Consider the following 23126-nt stretch of genomic DNA (forward strand, 5'->3'; position numbering starts at 1 on the left):
GGGGTGGATGCCTGTGATAGCTTTCACAAGGGACATGGGAAGGGGAGATTACAGCCTCCCTGTGTGGTCCGGTCCATTCCCGTTTTTGCTACATGCCCGGACCATACAGGGAGGCTTTATTCTCCCCCTCCTCCTCTCCCTGGTGACAGCTGTCACATGAAGCCCGGAATGCAGAGTTTGATGTCCGGTCCGGGATCTTGTCCGGGTCCAGTTTTTACCCATACCCAAGTATTTCTCACACTGCAGGTTTACCAATATTATTCTGGATCAATTGTGATGCATTAATCATAGAATATCTATGTTGTATATGCAAAATCCATATTGGCTGGGGATGAAAGGAAATACTGGGAGAGATGGCAAGAAGGTCAAGCCCATACCTCTCAACATGACCCATCTCCAGGAGGGACACAATGCTCTGCTCCTGGACTTTCCTCCGAGATTCACCAAACTAAAAATGCTGTAAAAACCCTGATTTTCATATGCAGCAAAGCCCCACCGCCGGGGCTTCGCTGCGGGGGGGTTACGCCAGTTCTATATATGCTTCCCTTCGCGTCCCCCGTCGATCCGCGCTGCCCTCCCCTCACCTGTGTCCGGGCAGCCTCCTGCTGTGCTGCCCGGACCAGTGACCTCCTCCTCCCTGCACAGCTTCCGGGTGCAGGGAGGAGGAAACTGAGCTCTTAGAGCCGGGTAAGGGTGCAGGGAGGGAGGGGGGAACCCGCTCGCCTTTGAGTTAATAATCGCATATGTTACTGCATATGCGATTATTAACAATGTGAATGCCGGCGATGTGTGGCGGGGGTTATTGGAGAATCCCGCCCTATGTATGATTACCTGTGTTGAACAGGTAAATTGCTAAGAAAGCTGATTCAAGATACTATAGGTGATGGCAATTATAAATTAAGAGGGAATTGCAGGAGCAGAGCAATGTGTCTCTCCTGGAGAGGGTCATGTTGGGAGGTATGCTGGCCTCACACAAATCACACAATTATGTTGCAGGCCTGTGTCTACACTTTTTCCAGTCAGAAATGGCGGGGGTAGTTAGGAGAGATAGTAAATATGGTGCAACAGGCAAGACAACAGTACGGCACCAGAGCGTTCTTCTAACTTTAGTACAAGTCAAGTTAGCCTCAAATAATACATCAAATCAATGTTAAATCATGGTGACATTGTGTGTGTGTATGTAACTTTTGATTTGATGAAGCTGTAATACACTTCCACTATGCCGAGATCCAGTCCCGCTGATGATGAGAGTGGTGCCACTCTGCTCTCTCCCCTTCCCTGCAGTACCGCTCTCGGCCTCTGCGTGGCTCACATGTTGAGTCTCCCGAACGCTCCAGCCAGGCAGCAGCAGCCGGCTCATTAGCTGCATGCATACTACTACGCCCGGCCTTTCTGAGCACATTATTGTAATTAGGTAGGAGGGATGTCCAGCAGCAGCAGCACTGCCCTGGCACAGGCAGCAGCAGGGCTTCTCACTTCTACTGTCAGCTGCTGGGAAGCTCGGAGTTGTGTATGTGTCAGAGTACAGACGTTACAAAGGTCCAGCTCCTTTATGACTTGGAATATGTCTATCAGAGTGCCAGTGCCATAGGTCGGACCACTATCCTGTAACATGGGGAATCAGCTGGCCAGACCTGAGGAGCAGGAGCAAGGTTTGTGGGCTCATATGCATCTTATTCTATACATTTTTGCATGTTTTGTGTATTATTAGAAGTATGCAATGTTGGGTCCTTCCTAGATCTTATGTGCAGCTGTAATACTGGCGTGCAGAGCACAGAGGCTTCCATTGAGCCCTGTCCTGAGAGCAGCATGTGTGTCTGCACAATGAGGAGGGGAATGATGTATGCACAGGAAGCCGGTATCTGCAGCATGTTGCTGGGGTGCCTGTCACTGATTATTCCACTGCAGCTGGGAAGTTATGACCCTGCCCTGCTGATGTGGGAATGGGCGCACACATTGTTCAGGCTTATTTATGCTTTAGCTGGACTCTAATGTAGATTGCAGGAACTCAATTGCTTAATGACTACAGAGGGTTGGAGGACATTCATTCCCTTGGGCCTGCTGCTGTGTAATTAGATGATACCTGGCTGGCAGCACCTGTTATATGGCAGCATACTGTACACAGGACAGGCCTGCTGCACCCATCAGTCAGGGTCTTGCTCAGGTTAGGGAATAATGTGGTCCTCTGCCTTTATCTCTCTGCTTCTTTATGGACTGTGTCTTTTTATAGTCACAAAGTGATATCCTTGCAAGTGTTGGAAATGGTTTACTTGTAGTCAGAACATTTTAATCTGTTTTATGACAAACTTGAGCAGAGAAATAATAAATCTAATACTAAGTCCCTTTTAATATGAACACTGCAGCTTCTTAAACTTAAAAATATGGTTCAAGGTTGCTTATTATTATTATTATTATTATTATTATTATTATTATAAATTTTTTTGCATCTTCCCAAAAACTGTAATACTTTTTTGGGCAATTTCTCTCTGTATTGATGGCTTTAGAGAGATACAGTATATGCACACAAGGGAAAGTTTAATGTCAACATAAATTCCGGTACTTGTTTCCTAGCACGGCCACACCGATTTACATCGGGGTGGTCGTGTCGGAAAAATCGATTTGGTCGCATGCGATGCGACCGACCGATTTTCGACCCGATTTTTTGATTCAATTGGATTCAATGTAAAATATTCCCAACCCCCCCAAATTTAACGGCGTAAACCCCACCCCACGATAGACGCCAACCCGAAGCGTGGCGAGCGCAGCGAGCCCGCGAGGGGCGGCGGTGCGCGTCCTCCGACCTTTTCATTCCCCTACTATCCACGTCGGCGTGGAGTTGAGAATAGAATAGTGTGGCGAGCGGACGCGTATACCTGTGAAGTTATACGCGTCCCCTCGCGGGGCTCGCCACGCTTCGGGCTCGGTGGCTCGCTGCGCTCGCCACACTATTCTATTCTCAACTCCACGCCGACGTGGATAGTAGGGGAATGAAAAGGTCGGAGGACGCGCACCGCCGCCCCTCGCGGGCTCGCTGCGCTCGCCACGCTTCGGGTTGGCGTCTATCGTGAGGTGACGACGGGGACATCTATAATGTGAAATGGGTCATATTGGCCCATTTCACATTTTTCACATTTTCTCAAGATTTCAATGTTAAAAAATATTTTAACATTGAAGCCTATGGAAAAATCGGGGGCATCGCGTCGGGACCAATGTTAATGGTCCCGACCGACGCGATGCCCCCGATATTTTACCTTTCCCGACACGATTTCAATGTTAAAATATTTTTTAACATTGAAGCCTATGTAAAAATCGGGGGCATCGCGTCGGTCGCGTCGGGACCAATGTTAATGGTCCCGACCGACGCGATGCCCCCGATATTGTGTCCTAGCCGGCAAAATGGACCTGATTTCAAAGGAAATCGGGTCCATCGTGTGGATCGTGTACCTTAACTTAAAGGTACACGATCCATAAGATTGTGGCCGTGCTAGGAAACAAGTACCTAAATTCCTATCGGTTTCTAGCTGTGAAGCGAATGATTTTAATGTATCCCTTTATGTCCCAATTCAGACCTCCTCGCTAGGAAGCATATTTTGTGAAATTCGCCAAAGATGTTCGCTCCCGGGTTTTGCACATGCGCATACCCCCACCATTGGGACCATGGCCGAATTCATCACTATATTATTTATTTATTTACGGTTTCTTATATAGTGCAGCATATTCCAATTGGAAACAGTGATTAAACAAACTGGGTAGATACAAACCGACATAGAGATAGGAGGGCCCTGCTCGCAAGCTTAAAATCTATATTCTGTCCAATCCTGTCCTGTCTAATGTAGGGTACAATCTCGGCCAATTGTATGTAAATTGGGCATGTTTTGTGCCATTTTTGATCCAATGCGCGGCCCCGCGGGTCGTTTGGTCATTTCTCAGATCCTACTTGCTGCAGGTAGGATTTGTAAACAACCGCTTCAACTGGGTACTGATCGGATCGGGAGCAGATTGTGTGCTTCAACAGATCACAAGACGATCGTACACTTACGATCTGCTCCCGATCTCAATCATTCTGGTGTGTACCAGGCATTAGTCCTCTTCACAGTGCACCAAATCCTCCTACCAGATTTACTGAGTAAAAATCTGGGGGAAAAATACTGCTTATACCAGTGGTTCCCAAACTGGGTGCCTAGGCTCCCTGGGGTGCCTCAGGACACTTGCAGGAGTGCCTTGGGTTGGTGGACCAGGATCAGTTCATATTATTTATGGTCAGTGTGCCAGGCAAACCAGTGCTTGTGGCTGCCAATCATAATATATATGGACAAACAGAAGCAAATCCTGTCCCTCACCAGATAACTGTGACATATAAACACAATGCACTTAATTTAATATATTTTTTTTTTCTGAACTTCTCGATAAGAAGCATTTGGCCTAGGGGTGCCTTGAAAATATTTGGATGCTCTAGGGTGCCGTTATTCAAAAAAGTTTGGGAACCACTGGCTTATACTCATTGCAATTTGCCTGGAAACTACATATCGGGTGAGATTTAATAGGATGAGAGATTTGGTAAGAAATCTCCCGTTTTTTATAAAACGGCAATCATTTACACTGCAAAACCAGTTTGATTTTGCAGTGTAAATGATTGCCGCTTTAAAAAAACCGGGAGATTTCTTACCAAATCTCTCACTTTCTGAATCTCTCATCCTATAAAATCTCCCCCATCATGTCTATATTGCACAATGGTGTACACGACCTTACTTGCGCCATGATAGGACTTTTGTCCAAGTGAATTTCCCTTACAGTAGTTAGGAACCCACTTTGTCCACACCTAAAGTTATGGACCATTAGTTCTCCAGCAAGTTGGTCGACATAGGGAAAGTCGACAGTCAAAAAGTCAACATGGGCACACTATTTTCTCCCGCCATGCCCTATTGGATGGTAGTGCATGAAATACCGCCTGTCGGCTCAAAAAATGTGAAAAACCCACGTGTCGACCTTCCTGCATGTCAACCTTCCTGCAATGACTGTAGACCCAATGCTTGTAGACCTAATGACCGTAACCCCCTCCTACTATACAGATACTGTGGCCTCTGTAACAATTTGCCAACTCTAATGATACTCTGCAGTCATTTAGTGCAGTCAGAGGTGAATTCTGTCAGAAGCCAGGTGTTTTGGGGAAATAGCTGAAGAAGGGAGCAAAAGGTACTGGAGAAACACCAGTCCAGATCGTCCATGAGTTGTTCAGGTCTACAGGTACAGGGGCATAAAAAAATTGAGATCTGTGCTTAACTCTTGTGGTAAGTGATTTCCTTTGAACTCTTGTAGTCTAGATCGCACATACGCATGTTGAGATGTGTGCTAAAAAAAAAAAGGTTACTTTTAAATACTTGATAGCTATTGCTCATTCTGCGCACACGTTGCAATTTGAACTCACAGTCACATGCTAACTTCTGACTAGATTTTGCACACAAGATCTGAACCGGCGATAACATCGCACAGGACCACAAATCGCCATCGCTATGGGATTTACATACAGGATGATTTGTGCTTGATTTATAAGCAATTACTTTTATTAATTTATAATCACAACGTGTGTATGCCCCATTAACGTCAGAATATATTAAGTCTTGTGTCTTCTGCTGAAGTAGTTGGTGGTAGTGAAGGGATAGTTGTCTAAATTCCATAATTATGCATTGTGTTATGCAGTTTTAGTTTTACCGGAATGGTCGCCAGTGATATTTATTTTGACATATTGCAGTATAAGTGAATCGGTCTGACATATATTTTTAGTATTGATCTATCATTTATTGGATCAGCTAGTTCACCTTCCATGATGTTACAAACAAAAGCACAAGACACAGCAGAAATACTTTCCAGAATACAAGATGTGACATATGATGCAGAATTTTGCATTCTTCTGCACCAGAATAAATTATCCTGCCATGCGAGTCTACTTTGTCCATAATAAATGTATTTATTTTGGCCTGAAATCTAGTCGAATCATTTTAATACCCTTTAAATTTTAAATTGCATTGGTATTAGTGCAAATTACACTTCTTGTCTTTTGGTATAAACGGGTGCCTGGTCAGATGACCCGGGTTTCCTGTTTACACTACCCCTGAACACGGGGCTCATCGTGTTTACCCTGGAAAATTTCCCGGGTTGTATTGCCAGGTAACAGGACCTGGGTTATTTATTTATTGTTTTAGCGCCTATTTACAACAAGCCCTAACCCGGGTTATTGCTTTGGTGTAAAAGGGGTATTATTCTGACCCTGTCTTCATGTCCCAATGTACCATTTAAGGACATACAATGCATAGTATTAGTATGTGTGTGTTTTATGTGCTGACCCATGTGAAGCGCTATCTCTTATACCATCCCTTTTCCATTTTCTGTATCACTTTCTCTCCTTTCCTGTCTGATCCTAACTTGTCCACTATTTTCTTGATGTGGCACAGTTGTTTTAAATTGACTTCTGGACCATTATTTGTATGATTTTTTATAATTGTACTTTAATGGTGATCTTAGCATATACTGTCATGTAATGGTATAAAGTTATTTATAAAAAAAAAAAAAAAAAAATCTGTACCTGGCTATTCCAAGTTTGCTAATTTTAGCATTAGCGATGGAAACATTAATGCATCCTTGTCTAGGCCACAGCTTAAATGCAGGTGGCTTTATCTAATTGCATAATATTAGTGACACGTGGATATCCACATTGCGAAGAGCATCAGAAGACAGGATTGTCTTAATTACAGTTATTTATCTCAAATGAGTAGCTCAGGCACAGCTGTATTTTGATCTATCAAGGAATTACTTGACAATGAAGGGTGGATTCAAATGTTTATTCGCGCCCGTTCTACCATCTAAAGTGATGGGAGATCGCCGGGTGATATTAAAATGACCCTTTTTATCGCGCATAACACGCCCATTAAGGTTGGGCTTACCTTATACGTGGCTAAACACGATCAAATGAATGGGTGTGATGCGAAAAGTCCTGTTTTGCCGCTGAAACGTGGACTTTGCACGTATCTCAGTTCACCAGCCCCGGGGGTGCAAGCAGAAATTATGGCCTTGACAGCCATATGTGCTCGACCACAGCTACTGTAGAATGCTGTAGCTCTGTTTGGCGCCCTCTAGTGTCTGCCGGCACATAATCATATAAATCTGGCCCGGAGTTTTTTGGAGGTTAAGGGGGTATCCAATTTAATAGGGCTACTGTTTCAGCTAAACCGGCTTTTATTGAAGAAGAATGGGTATTTGAATACTGGTTATTGGGGATCTTGCTACGCTTCCTTGAGTATAGTTGTATAGCCCCAGGGGGATCCAATAGCTGTAGAAATTTTACAGTGACTAAATAAATATCTCGCTTGTTTTGGTGTGTCAAATTTAAAGAAAAACATACTGGGTTTCTGCTTTACATCTTTACATCTTGTGTGTGTTTTTTTTTTTTTATGTGTCCAATTTAAGAAATTGATGTTAAGGGAGTAGTCCACATCCGTATCTATGCTTTAATGCACTGGTTCTCAAACTTGGTCCTCAAGACCCCACACAGTTAACGTTTTCCAGGTTACCAGACAGGTGCATTCATTACTCATTGGCACATTTTAAAAGATCCACAGGGGGAGCTAATTATTTCACTTGTGATTCTGTGAGGAGACCTGCAAAACATGCACCGCATGGGGTCCCGAGGACCAAGTTTGAGAACCTGTGTTATAATGCATCTTAATACTTTAAATACAGAATCATACAAGTTTTAGAACATACATTTCTTTTCGTGACCCACATATTATTATTATTATTATTATTATTATTAATTTTTTTTTTTTTTTTTTTAAACAATAGAAATGTTATCAGATTTGTTTATGGTTGAATAAACAGATAATTGTAACAAATTGTGTACAATTTATTGCATTTAAAGATTTTAGATTTTAATATAGTTTTATGTACAATGTTTTGAGACTACGGCCACTATTTTAAGCCTCCCAAACAAAACAAATAAACAATCAATAACAAAAAAAAAACCTCAAATGTTGCTGTTTTGTAGATGTTGCAGTTCAAATTTTTTAGTACAACTTTTAAACCCTGTACACACGGGGACAATATCACCCAGTATCGCTGGCTAAATGGTCGCTGAGCGACCATATCGCCCGGGTTTTTTGTTGTCAAAACTGAAAAGTCACTGAAAAAAAAGGTGCACTGTGTGATATGGTCGCTGAGCAGTAATAGGCTAAAAATGCTCAGTGACCATATTGCACCCTGTGTAAACACCTTTTAGACTGGCAAAGGATTTGTTCTGCATTCTCCTATGTGTAAATTATTAACACCATCCGCACCCCTCCCCCCACACTAAATAAATAACAACAAATAATTTTAAGCATCCAAAATCATATGCATCAAACATGATAAACATGTTCTTCCTGTTAGTCACCTTCTGCAATGGCTTTACATGAAGCTGGTTGAGTGTAAGCTCTGTGGGTGCTTTCATGATAAGTTTAGGAGCTGTGAGGCTCATTGATCCATGAATTAAAGTTTGCTAGGTTGCATATAATAACAACAGTATGGCGAACTTACCACTGTAAGATTTTTTTTCCAATCGCTAATAAGTCAGTCATCCGCTTCAAGCAAGCAACACCACACCAGCACGTCTACAGGGGAACGCACAGCGCTTTTATGAGAACACCCCCTTCCCTCCCCTCCTCGAGCAAATGCCTGGCGAGTGTGGAACTTGCCCAAGCTGTTCGCTCCCGAGGGTTTACGCATATTTGCGAATGTAAAAACCCCGAATGTTGGGGAAAAATTCGGACCCTAACAAATGGTTCTGAATCGGCCCAAATGTGACCAACTCATACTCTAGCTCTTTGTGAATTACCAACATTAGTTCTGACCAAGTAGAACAGAAAATCTGAGTGGCTGATGAAAATCATCATCTCGTGAGCTCAGCCGCATACTTGATGGGACAGTATAGGAAGAAGGGGCACTTTGCATGTGTGGGGAAAGCTGGTTACTAGTTATTTGGTAATTGGGCCTGAAGGAACTATAGTGTATACAGTGCGGACAGCATTAGATTTGCTTCTATAGTAAACGTTTTTCTTCCAGTAGTGTACTCCAATTTGATTTAATTTCTAATTGTAACGCTAACTCCTACTTTGCCTGAGGGTCCAGCACTGTGACTACTATGCTAAGGTCACTACACGCTTGCATAAAGTTTTGTGGATATTCCTTCTAGGAAATAACTCACTGCATACTGTATGATACAGTGTAAAAATGCCTATGCAGATGCGTGTTACTCTGCAAATGCTACCACCTTGGTACATAATCCTACTCTCATTGGTGCACTGAAGCAGTTTTATTTATTTTGTACCGTGCAGTGTTTAATACACACTCCATAAATGATCCGCATTATTTGTCACCAATAAGCTCTTAGAAATTAGTCAGACATAAACTGTACATTTAGGTCGGGATGTAATGGGAGCTGATTTTGTTCCGATCTTCTAAAACGTGTTTTTTTTTCTGCAAAAGTTTATTGGCTAAAGTCGAATAAGAGCTGTCTGTAAAGTGTCCATTTCTATTGTTTTGCCCATGTTAAACATACAAATTTGGCAACGTAATGGAGTCTGAGTTAAAAAGGTTGCAGATAAATCATATCTTTGTTAACATTCTTTCTAACCTTTTAAAAATTAAAAAAATATATACTTTGAACTGTCAAAATAGCTCATGGACAGTACTGTACATTTCATTTTTGCACTTTTTTCCCTGTAAATGCATTTTATTCGCATCATACACACACAAGCAGCTTCTGCGGATTACAATGATGTGCAGCATGCCTATATTCTGTATATTATTGTGACTGTATATGTATAAAAAATGTTATGCTTCAGTGTTTTCCAGCCAAACACTAGCATGATTTATTATGCATAGGCATTTTCAAACTGTCATCCATAAATGGGAGTTGTTTACTAGAAGGAAAATCTGCAGGAGACGTTCATGCAAGCAATGCTGTGCAATGTAATTTTATCATAGTAGTCACATGTTAAGTAATTCACGCTCAACATTCAGTGTTTGCAAAAATGAAAAAAGTGAATTGATATAAAATCGGTTTCCATGCTAAGTATACTTACCTGACGCCTGTCGGTATTCCTTCCTTCAGGATGCTGGTGTTGGTATTCTGACCACCTGTCATCCATATGTATCCCCTTTCCTGGGTCTGGACCCAGTATTAAAGTGATTGCTTGAAATATAACTTTTCTTTAGTATGTTTACAGATGCATTATCTTAACTAGGGCAGGATACAGTATTATTCAAAGAACCTCAAAGTAATATAGTAACCATTTCCTATTGCCTTGATAATACATTGTTTATTGTGAGTAAAAAGTGTCTAATACTATATAATGCTGCTTTCCCACTGCAGACCCGTTTTAAGTTACAGGTAATCTTAAACGGTATTTAGCATTCCCACTGCAGCAGATTACAGTTTTAAATGCCATTTAAGTACCATTCCCATTGCAGGTAAAACGTTTTAGCTCTTCAAAACGTTTTTACAACACAAATGAGTGCCTGTGACTTTAATGGGCTTTTCAGGGATAAAAAGGTGCACACTTACAGTTGTTTTCACATAATAAAAGGTGGGGGAGGGGCCAGTGGTGCGTACAAATCCCGCAGCCATCGACATTTGTGCTATATGTCGGCTCAATTTAACCCATGGTGGACAGTAATATATACATTGCTGGCCAGTGCCAGCTATGTATATATTACTGCCTAATAACTAAATCATTGGTGCCCAGTGGTTCCAGAAATATATAGATTGCTGGCATGTGCCAGCAATCTATATATTACTGGCTTATGATTGTCGTTGGTGCCCAGTGGTTCCAGAAATATATAGATTGCTGGCATGTGCCAGCAATCTATATATTACTGGCTTAGATTTATCATTGGTGCCCAGTGGTTCCAGAAATATATAGATTGCTGGCATGTGCCAGCAATCTATATATTACTGGCTTACGTTTTACATTGGTGCCCAGTGGTTCCAGAAATATATAGATTGCTGGCATGTGCCAGCAATCTATATATTACTGGCTTAGGTTTATCATTGGTGCCCAGTGGTTCCAGAAATATATAGATTGCTGGCATGTGCCAGCAATCTATATATTACTGGCTTAGATTTATCATTGGTGCCCAGTGGTTCCAGAAATATATAGATTGCTGGCATGTGCCAGCAATCTATATATTACTGGCTTACGTTTTACATTGGTGCCCAGTGGTTCCAGAAATATATAGATTGCTGGCATGTGCCAGCAATCTATATATTACTGGCTTACAAAAAAAAACATTGGTGGCCAGTGCTGCTCCGTGTGGAGCAGGACGGAGGGAGGCGGGGCATGTGGCCGGACCAGCGTCGCTAACGGCATCCAGCCGCAGCAGCAGCCAGCCGGACACAGCGGGGCAGCGTGGACAAGTGAGTATAAACGCCGGGGGGGGGGGGGGGGGGGCGGCAGCGGGGCGTACCGCCGGGCTGAAAGTGGTTAATCTTTCAGCCCGGCAGCGTACACACACGGAGATGATGGCTGAAAAAATCAGCCATCATCTCTACCGTTTAAGATGCATTCCCATTGCCTCTTAAACGGTAGATTACCGTGTAAAACTCTGCTTTGAAAACGGGTTGAAATACCGTTTAACTTTAAACGGTATTTCAACTCTGGCGCTTTCCCACTGCAGCCTTAAACGGTATTTTGCCCTCAAAAATCGGCAAAATACCGTTTTAAGGCTGCAGTGGGAAAGGGGCATAATTTGCCTCCAGCAGGCAAAGCAAATTCCCAGAAAGCAGCAAAAACGGGGCTGTTGTGGCCAAAAACAGAGGTTTCACTGAAGGTATGTATGTATGTATGTATGTATGTATGTATGTGTTTTCGGAAGAAAATGTATTATTTATTGGATAGCCCAAAAACAAAGGGGGAAATTGGATTTACATTTGACTCCTAAATGTTGATTAAGTCTTTATGTAGCACTTTTTGCACTGAAGTTCTAACAATTTGGGATGGCATTATATGACAGTTAATGCTTGTAAAGAGGGTACACACTGTTTTTCTAAACTGCTAAGGCCCCAGATATTGGATCTTTGTACTTAAGATTTCATTATGGAAAGCACAGTAGTTTGCCCAATGTAATAAAAACATTCAAACACAAAAAAGTGACCCATGTAGCAGACAGTGTAATTTCACCGTAAGGGGTTTATTTATGAAGTCTGGCTGTAAAACCCATTTCTTGGCATGTTTTATCTGATTTTTTTTTTTTAAAGGGCAATGTTTTAGGCAAGCAAAACACAGATAGTCAAAGCATTGTTCTTTTAACTATTGGGAATAACTGTGCTCAGAAGTGTAAGGTTTAATAACCCAGCCTTTTCTAAATAAACCCCTAAGTACAGTTTCAGCATTAATACATATTTGGAACCTAACTGAGCAGTTGCCCATAGCAACATCCCATTTTCAATAGAACTTCTATCTTAAGTAAACCCTAGTGTGTTGTTTTCAAAGACCACAAATGATGCACTGTACATTGGGCATAAAGAAGCTTTGTGGTTGGCAATTTTTGCAGATAAGAAATTACCTTCTATCTATTTATCTAATTATAATATAATATTGTACACTGAAGTGTCAGACGTCATGAGATACCTGTAGGTGCCTATTATCATGTAGGGCCTCATTTAGACCAGAGAAGTGCAGCAACTTGAAATGGCATTAATTCCACAGCTAAACAAAAAACCTATGGAGAGATGTCGTCCCACGCCATCTGACTATTTCCCCACGGAGGGGGTTATTCAGACCTGATCACTGGGCTGTAAATTCGCAGGATGGCAGATTATCGGACGGCTGTGCATGCGTGTGGATCATCGTGTGCATGTGTGAGGACATCCAGCGATTTTAAATTCAAGTTTTTGTTTTTTAAATCGCAGCCTGTTCTCAAGTTGATTGATGGGAAGCCGGCACTTATGGATGGTAACCGGACACTTTCTGGCAGTGTCAGGGAAAACGCAGATGTGCACAGGCATTTTCACTGAGGGTGTGTGACATCAGCTGCAGCCTCCATCAGCCTGATTCTATCGCACAAGCTGAGTAGGTCCTGAGTTCTGCATAGACTGAAAAATCATTAGACGGTGAGTGAGTTGCGAATGTATTTGAAGCTAATCGCCCATCTGCGATTAGTTTCTCAATCCATTTGCAGCCTTGCACAGGGCGGGATTTCACTCCGGCAGGGCGGCGGCTATCTGATCGCAGGGTTCTGCAAATTAGCAGAGAAGCGATCAGGTCTGAATAATCCCCATAGTTAGATGCAGAATCTCAGGTTAGGATGGACCTTTTCCCCACGTCCCATATCCACTTGATTGGGTTTATGTCACATAACCATGATGGCCACACGATTTGTCAGACCTAGCCAGAATTTTTCTTGAATACATTCTGGAACACTTTGGACTGATGACATGGTACATTATCCTTCTGGAAAATTCCTTCATTGTGTGGATAAATAAAGTTTATAAAGTATTGCAAATGAAGGGAAAGCATTGAAGGGTAGACACTGCATACACTCTTACTCATACTCTTACTTTATCACTTTTAAGGCTTAGTACATCCGGCCCTTGCTCTTATGTCTTTCTGAACAGTGCTGTTGGAATCGCCATCCTTCAAACGAAGTGCTCATCTGGATCCTGGCTCCATTTTCTCTGACTCTATAGCTTGCCCTCACTTCCTGTGTGACACTAGAGGCTGGCTGCTAACACATGTGGTAGAGTCAGACTTTTCGCTTTACATGATCACTCACCATGCATGACCTGCCCTTTAAATTCATTGCAGGCCTCCTGGTCACAAACTACTGTATAACCCCTGACACATGTTGGGGATTTAAAAGCTTTGATGTTTATCTTCTTTGGTAATGAAGAAAAGGAGGCATGCTCCAGTAGACTTTGTATGTGAGTGGACTTTGTGGTCACATAACCAAATTTAGACACATTTCGTATTAATTTGGCAGTCGTCTTAAATTTGCAAATACTACAGATATTTTGTTTGTACAATTTGAATTTTTTAAATTAAAGTTTTTCATAACATTGTATGTAACAAATGTGAACAAAAAACTATCCCCACCCCCACATTTTAGCAGTTTTAACTGTGTGCTTTTATAAAAAAAAAAATTAATAAAATATATGCAGTTGAGAGATTGGTGTCCTTTATGGCAATAGCTACACTCTGAGCATCTATTGTCTGTGCAGCGTTTGTTTAAGCTCTTACAGGCTAGCCTTGACATTTACAAATTCCTGGTAGGTGATAGTGCTAGTCAGCTGAGAGAACCCCATTGGTAGCTACCAGAAAATTCTTATATCCCTGTCAATACTACACAAAAAAAAGTCTTTAAATATAAAAATGTTGACCTTTTATGTCACTTACCATATTATTAAGCAAATGTCCCAGAACACAATGATGCAGCAGGCCTGTGAGTATCGTATTGTCCGCATCTGCCATTCATTTTCATTTCTTCATTTATTGAATGATAGTACTTATAATAAACACTTCTGCTTAACTGGAACCATGTACATTAATATGCTACTAATTTGAGAACTTTCACAGTCGGAGAACTGGTATCATTTTTATTGTTTCTAATATAAATTTTTATTAAGAGTTTTTTGTTCCGTTTTATACGGGAGGGGAGTACAATCCAACATACAGCAGTTTATACAAATACAGATTATAGTGCCAATACATACATAAATTACACTGAGGGTATAGATAAGAGCAATACACTACAAAGAATTGGTTGGCGATAGAATGGAGTAGGCTAAATGGGTTTTGCAATACCTCAGGCCATGTCGAATATTAGTGTTGCCCCTTCTGGGGTGGCAACATAATCCCGCCAACAGGACCAAGTCACTAGGGGAGAAGATGTTTTAGATGAGGAGGTTAAACCCATAGTGGAGTTGATTTTATATAGTGCAGCGAGGGGACGCGGATTACTTCACATATATTCCGCGTCCCAGCTCGCCACGCTTCGGGCTCGGTGGCTCGCTGCGCTCGCCTCACTATATGAAATAAACTCCACGCCGACGTGGATAGTGGGGGTATGAAAAGGTTGGCGGACGCGCACCGCCTCCCCAAGCGCTTGCCACGCTTCGGGTTGGCGTTGATAGTGGTGTGGCATTAACAATGGGGGGGGGCATTTAACCTACTCATTACCCATCAGGGTGGGTATACAATTAAAAATCGGGTCTGGGGGGCATTTAACATGGGAATAAGCCCAAATCGGGCATGATCGCATCGCATGCCATTATAATGGCATGTGATGCGACGCGATATTAAAATTGTACAGAGGGCTTTTAAAACCCCTGAAATTGGGTGCCATCGCATCGCATGCCTTAATTAGTGGCATGCGATGTGATATATCGGGCGCCCAGATAATACACAAGTACCATTCTTTCCCATTGGTGTTGGGAGTAGGAACACTCCAGGGCACCCTCCCATTTGATTTGAGTAGTGGATTTATTCTCTTAGGTAGCAGCCTGGCTCTCTGAATACCAAAAGCTTATTGATCCTTTTGAGTTTACTGAGAGCTCATTTTGATAGAATTCTAGGGGGGGGGGGGGGGGGGGTAGCTGGATTGGTCCTGAGGATCTCACCACACTCTTTAGCCAGTGGACAATCCGGCCATAAGTGAAAGTTCTTTATCTGGTAGGGAAAATTGATCCTGAAGGGAGCTAAAAGGAGTTATGGAAACGCCATCTATCAATGCCGCATGTTATCCAGGTAGAGTGGTTCATTTTAGGTAATAATTTTGATAGAGCATGTACAGAGAGGTTGCGAGAGGGAAGAGAGACTTTTTTGGATAATATAATTAATGTGTCCCATGCAAATAGGGAGTCAGATATGGCCCGTGTAGCAGTGTGTACTGGGGGTCCCTGTTGGGCAGGGGTCCAGAGTAGATCTAATAGGGATACTCGGGAAAACAGTTGGTTCTCCAAATCCAGCCACTGGTTTTTGCCTTTAGGTAAGGACCAATCGTTTATTTGGGCCACTAAACATGCAAGTTGGTATTTCTTTAAGTCTGCTACTGCGAGTCCTCCATGTTTTCGTAGTCTCGTCAATTTCATATATGCTATACGTGGGGGTTTTTCGTCCAAATATATTTCAGGATTGAGTGGATTTGGTTAATGATTTTCTGATGGACTAAGTATGGGAGTGCTCTGAAGAGGTACATCAATCTCGGTAGTATTGACATTTTAAAAGCTGCGATTCGTCCCAGCCAAGATATTTCTAGGCTGAACCAATCTTTCAATAATGCATCTATTTGGGAAATCTGGGGGTTGAAATTAATTTCAGAGACTGTGGCTAAGGAGTTGGGAATGTTAACTCCAAGGTAAACGATGTAATCTCTCTTCCAGTTATATTTGTAACGCTGTTTAAAAGTGGAGATTTTGTCGACGCTCCGGTTAAATGGCAAAGCTTCTGTCTTAGTCGTATTGAGTTTATAAAAAGATGCTGCACTAAAATGGTCAAGTATCTCATGAAGGGCGGGAAGGGAAGTGTTAGGCTTTGTTGCTAAGAGTAGAATATCATCGGCAAACATGCTGATCTTATGGAGGGACGTGCCAACTCTAATTCCCGGAAAGGCTAGGGATTGTTGTATTGCCATAGCTAGGGGTTCTATAGCTAATACATACATGATGTGGATAGGGGGCAGCCCTGTCTAGTCCCGTTGGAGATTTTAAAGGGGGATCATGTAAAGCTGTTACTGAACACTACTGCATTGGGGGAACTATAGAGAGTTAAATGGAAGAGAGGATCGATCCCCGGAGTCCAAATCTTGTCAAGATGTCCGTAAGAGAGCCCCAATGTAGCCTGTCAAAGGCCTTTTCGGCATCTAAAGTCAGGAAAATAGCTTCCTCTTCCGTCTGAGAAACATAATCTGCAAATCAAATACCCTTCTTGTATTATCAGTTGCTTGGCGCACTTGGACAAAACCAGCCTGATCTGGGTGGACTAGATTGGGGATGAGGGGGGCTAACCTATTAGCGATTAATTTTGAAAAAAGTTTGAGATCGGTGTTAAGGAGGGCTATGGGCCTATAATTTTGGCAAAGTGAGGGCTCCTTTCCTTGTTTGTGGATCGTGATAATGCGGGCTTGTAGCATTTCATCCGGGAGTGAGCCGGCTTCAGTAGCATAGTTGAACAAGGAAGATTGCTCATTGTTTGAATTTTTGAAACAAGCTCATTGTTGAATTTTTTTGTAAAATGCGTTGCTGAAGCCATCTGGCCCAGGGGCTTTTGCTCGGGGTAGGGATTTTATTACCTGTAAAATTTCTTCTTTGTACCATTTTGCATTGAGTGCGTCTAGTTCTTCTATAGACACTTTAGGAAGGGGTAAGGCTTCCAGAAAGGAAGTGATTAATGCGGGGGTAGGTTGGGGGGTATCAGGATCCGATTGGAGGTTGTACAGGTTTTTATAAATTTAGCAAATGCTGCAGCTATATCAGGGGGGTTGAAGAGCCTTTTTCCGTCTTGAGTCTGAATCATTTTTATTCTATTCCTAGTTTGGCGAAGCCGGAGTTTATGGGCTAGAAACTCATACCTCCCAACATGACTCTCTCCAGGAGGGACACATTGCTCTGTTTCTGGACTTCCCTCTTAATGTATAATTGCTATCACCTGTGTGGAAACACCTTTCTTATCAATTAACCAGTTTTAAACAGGTGACAGCAATTATACATTAAGAGGGAAGTCCAGAAACATAGCAAAGTGTCCCTCCTGGAGAGGGTCATGTTGGGAGGTATGGAAACTTGCCTGCTTTGTTACCTAGAGAATAAAGTTTCTGTTGGAGTTTCGAGTACGCATATTTCAGTCGGTCTAAAAAATGTTTTTGAAGTTGATTCCAAATGGATACTATTTCTCGCTTCAGTGCACGGGAGGGGAGGGATCTATTGAGGGACTCTGCTTGGAGTAGCTTCAGCTCCAGGTCCTCCTGCATAGCTAAGCATTGCTTCTTCAGTCTGGCTCCCGTTTGGATAATACACCCCTAAGAACTGCTTTTAGGGCGCACCATTGGGTAGGGATTGATGTATCAGACAGGGAGTTAAATTCTAGGTATGAAGAGATCATTTTTGAGATAGCGGCTGAGGCTTCAGGGGAGTCTAGGATATCATCCGGGAAAACTGGTATAATTTAGGCTACACCTTTGCCAGTACAGACCACATTCGTTTTTAGGTTGCTGATAATTAGATTTTTTGCGGGGTTGTGGTAATTTTAAGATTTTGATTTAACAAATTTTGTGCAAAGTGATCATTGGTTCAAGTTCATTACATGGGATATGTTGGTTTAGCATAACTAATAGCTTTAGAACATCATTAAACTTGTTTAGAATATTAAAATGCCTGCACGGTCGCTTTTTTGTTATTCCCAATAAGTGTCCACTTGGATCGTGTTCTGAGGTAGATTGGTTATGCTAGCCCTGGGGGAAAGTTATGTTGATGTACAAGCAGTCATTATAAAGGAAAGTACAGTATATGGCATTGCTTCCATATGAAGTTCGTTTCTACTCTACTCTTCCCTGGTCTCTTTGTGCGTCATCCTAGTCTAGCTTCAGGTATTATAGTTTTTCCTGCTGATATTCTTCTTGGGTAGCAATTGATTTCCCGACAGTAAGTATCCCGACGGTCATAATGTCAATGCCGAAATCCTGAATGTTCAATTGCCCTACAGTCAGGAGCTCAACCAACAGGGGTTATTCTCCTTTGCGGGGGTCCATGGCCCCCATAGAGGGAGAATAGATCCTGTGGCGAGTAAAGTGATACACCGAGCCCCCAAGGAGTTGTTTTGCACTCCCACTCCCTTCTCGGCATACTGGCGTCCGATCCTGGTCACCGACAAATCATACCGAACTTATTCTTTATTATTTTTTTTTATGTCCTGATTGTTGCTGTTGTCTTTTACTATAGTGCAGTATATGTGAAAATATCTATCTCTAAAGGCCCATACACACTGGGCGACTTTGAGCTGAAAGTCGCTCAAAACCGCAAATTTGAGCGGCTTTCAGCTTAAAGCCACCCAGTGTGTATGGCAGGGTGGTGAGCGCTGCTGCGTGCTCCCGCAACATTGCCGGGAAAGTCGCTCATCTGCTGGTTATACCAGCAGATGAGTGTCTTTCAAGACGGCTTTGCGTAGAGCTGTGCAACAAAGTCTCCCCCCCCCCCCCCTCCTCCGTCGGCGCAGGGCAGGGGGAAAGCCGCTCAGTGTGTATGCACTGAGCGGCTTTCTCCGCAGCGATGATGTCATCATCGCTGTCCACACTCGCTCTGGGCATAGTTGCCCAGTGTGTATGGACCTTAAAGCAGTGCTCATGAGAATAAAGCTTGTCCATTCCTATGCAGCATAATGGAATCTCTTCAGAGTGGAACAATAGTTATGTTATGTAGAAATGTGTGACCTCTGCCATATGAGCATTTGGATTACCAGACACTGCATAGAGCTGGCTATACATGTTGGGTATCCCTTATTAAACTATCCGTTATCCAAATTTTTCCGAAAACCATAGTTTCCTAAATGCATTACTGGGGACATCTGTAAATGGCACTACTGGGAACATGATATGTAACTGGCACTACTTAGGACATGATATGTAGCTGGCAATAAATATGTGCAAGACAATGATTGCTTGGCATTCAAATTCAGTGTCTGAGATAGTACACAAACTTTGTTTTATTTTTTGAAACCTTGTTTCATGCACAAATAAAATGTGTGTGTGTGTGTGTGTGTGTAGTTCATGTGTTTGATGTGTTTATACAACATAAATGCAAGATACTGTACCTCAAAAGACCTCAGAAAATATTAAAATATTCCGGAATAATCCATTATCCAAAATGCTTCTGGTCCTGAGCATTTTGGATAAGAGATAATCAAACTGTACTTTGCAGTGTTTGAAAATAGCATTGTGCCATAGCAGCAAGACCCTCTACCCATTACATATTCAGTTATTACAGTTCTGTCTCTTATTTTTGCATTAGAAATGTAACCTAGTGGAGACTAAAAGGCAGATAGAATTGCATCCAATGTGTAGAATTAGATAAATCGTATTGGACAGTTGGTCACTTCTAGGAATAAAACCAGGGACTCAGGAAATTTAGAGGCAGATGGCAACTATGAGCTACTCTAAATTGAGTCATTGCTACGTGGCAATTCAAATCCTTTTTCTCTAGCACTGCCCATGTAATAATGTTGCATCCAGGTGTTCTAAAATCTATATACAGTTTGTGATTGTTTATTCCTTGTTCAATTATGATCATAAGGGTTCTAGCATTTCATTGTCTGGTATAGACATGCAGTGAAGCAGAAAAAAAAATCTAACCACATACAGGAGCAATGTTTAAGTCGAAGTACTAGGAAAATTGGTTCATGTTACCCAAAAGGCAATAATTGTGTCAATGCTGATGACCATAATGTAACCATTGAGATATGTTCTGTTTTCAATTATTTATAATGGTTTTAGAACTAAGTACATTAAGTGCGTGTGGTCATGATAATATTAGCCATGGGGTTCAAAGATGCATGTCTTGCACATCTCCAATACGATACCAAATACCCGGGCCACATCTAGTATGGTCAAAGGTGTTGTTTTATATCTGGTCCAGCATTGCCCTTTGTTTTATCAAATAAAAAGGAGGTTTTAGCTATCCACTGTGACGACTGGTTGAAGTACCACTACTGTTGATGTAAAGAAACCTTTATATGAGTGAATGCAGCTTCCATGTAAGCATACATGTGAGTACTATTCTATTCTCGCACAAGTGAGGTGAACCTACAGTCCCCCTGGAATTTTGGGAACACTGGGAGCACACTTTCTATAGTCCCCGTTGGCACACCAGGAGATTATTATTATATTAGACAGTACTACACTATTGTATATTTCTCTAACATCCGGCAGGGGACACTGGCGTTCACGCTGGGTAATAGAGGTGGATGGCTGGGAACTGGCACACTGTAACTTTAAACAGCTGGCTCCTCCCCTCTAGTACCCACAATCCCCAGTTAGAAAAATTGTGCTCAGGGAGCTGGCCACGAGGAGTTTGTCTCCGTTCTAACCTTCTCCTTAAGTGTGTTTTTTTCTAGCTTTTAGCTCAAAGATTCTGCTGCTGCAGCTTTGAGATTTTTTCTCTCCCTGCAAGGGAGCTTTGGCGCCGCTGGCTAGTCCAGCTCTCTCTGTCAGGGTCTCATCAAAGGCGCCTGCCAGAGTCCGGTGTTCCTGCGGTCTCCCTCCAAAGGGACCGTCAGACACAAGCTGCCTGTCTCTCCTCCGTTCCGGCGGTGAGGACTGCTAATAGTAAGTACCCCTTCAGCGGGGCGTTCTGGGGAGGCTCAGTCAGCGTGCGCGCGTGTATGCCTGTACCGCTGCTACCGCCGAGTGCTGGGGGTTTTAACCCTCTCTGGGCGGGAGGCGGCTGCGGGGGACACGCTGAGTAGCGCTGGCAGAAGCAGTTCAGACGCGGTACCGCACGCGGCGGGCGCCATGTTTAAAGATCAATGCCGCGGGTGAGGGGGGCTTTGGGGGCAGTGTAAGATGCTATAATGCATTAATGTTGTGCTGAATATTGCTGTTGGTAGCTCTATTCTAAAGCGCTGTTCTGCTTGTCACCTTTTTCTTTAGGTGCACACAGCAGTGGGACTGTTAACCCTTGGTTTCCCTGTTATAGCTGTATAGCTTTGAGTAAGGGGGAGGGTTTTTTTGCTTACAAGGAGGCTGTGCTTCCCTCTGGTGCCCACAGTCCCTTTGCCCTTACACCTCCTCTGTGTTATCTGTGTGTGTGTGTGTGTGTGTGGGTTCATTTGGTTCAAAATGACTGGCAAGGCTTCCACAAAAGCCTCTCAAAAGGCTTTTTGCTGCATCGCCTGTGGTGCAAAATTCTCTCAGACATCTGCGGAGGGCAAGGCTACTAAATGTGAGGCATGCCGGGGGTATAGCCCAGGGTCAGCCTGAGTCTTCTAGCGCGCCCCCTGCATGGGCTTCCTCATTGGTGGGCGCTATGTCTCAGTTGTCCTCTGAACTGGCGGAGTCCAGGGTGGCTCAGCCAGCGTGGGTCTCTTCTTTAACCAGATCCATGGATTCGTTTGTTTCCTCGATGTCTGCCCCTGCCATTCAGCAAAGGTGTCCGAAACGGCCGTTGGTACATTACCACGACTCTGATGATTCGGGAGATGATCCGGTGTTTTTGGGTGACGACCTGGACCCGGATTTGGATGAGGACCAGGGGGTTCCGCAGGCAACGGATCCAGAACCAGCCCCAGCTGGGGTGGAGGCTCTAATAGTTGCTGTGAAGCGGGTCCTTAATTTTCCTGAGGAGCCTGAGCCTGTGTCCCAGGATCTAGAGCTCTTTGAGGTACGTCCTAAACAGCTGGTTGTTTTTCCTTTTCCAAAACAGGAGCAGCTGAATTCCGCATGGTTGAACCCGGATAAGAGGTTCCAGGTTCCAAAGAAGTTCCTTTCATTATATCCTTTTCAGCCGTCTGCACTTGCGCAGTGGGTGACGCCGCCACCCGTGGATGCGTCTTTCTCGCGTCTATCCAAGAAGACTACCCTGCCGGTCCCGGGGGCTACCACCTTAAAGGACCCTGCAGATAGGAAGCTGGAGAATACACTCAAAGCTATCTATGTGGCGTCTGGGACGCAGCTGCGTCCAGCAGTGGTATCAGCCTGGGTAAGTAAGGCTGTTTCTAAATGGGCGGAACAGTTAATCCAGGGCCTGGAAGAAGGGGTTCCCCGCCAGGATTTAAGGGTTCTGGCAGAACATATCCGAGAGTCGGCGGATTTCCTTACGGACGCGTCCAAGGACATCACGACGGTCGCTACCAGGGTATCGGCTAACTCTATCGCCGCCAGAAGAGCCTTGTGGTTGCGGTCCTGGCAAGCGGACATGGAGTCAAAGAAGGCGGTAGAAGCCTTGCCGTTTACTGGAGACATGCTGTTCGGCCCGGAGCTGGATAAATGGATCTCTCAGGCCACGGGAGGTAAGTCGGCTTTTCTGCCATCTGCTCCTCCACCAGCGAGACGGCAGTACACGGGGCCCTCGTTCAATTCTTTTCGGCCGCAGCAGTCCTTTCGCGGCAGGGGAAGAG

General features: G+C 43.3%; 1 protein-coding gene across 6 annotated transcripts in view; it reads left to right on the top strand.

Moving 5' to 3' along the window:
* The window catches only part of SPECC1 (sperm antigen with calponin homology and coiled-coil domains 1), a 424705-nt gene that overhangs the window by 156569 nt on the left and 245010 nt on the right, over nt 1-23126 (top strand). Inside the window, exon 1 of one of the 6 annotated variants that reach the window (XM_083172378.1) lies at nt 1363-1652. The exons of the other annotated variants lie outside the window; for them this stretch is intronic. Within the exon in view, the coding sequence (XP_083028504.1) occupies nt 1613-1652 (40 nt within the window). The 5' untranslated portion in view covers nt 1363-1612. Of the gene's footprint in view, nt 1-1362; nt 1653-23126 lie in introns of those variants that run through there. 6 annotated transcript variants of the gene reach the window in all.

This window comes from Crinia signifera, chromosome 2 (genome assembly GCF_055691185.1).
Source record: "Crinia signifera chromosome 2, ASM5569118v1, whole genome shotgun sequence".
NCBI lineage: Eukaryota > Metazoa > Chordata > Amphibia > Anura > Myobatrachidae > Crinia > Crinia signifera.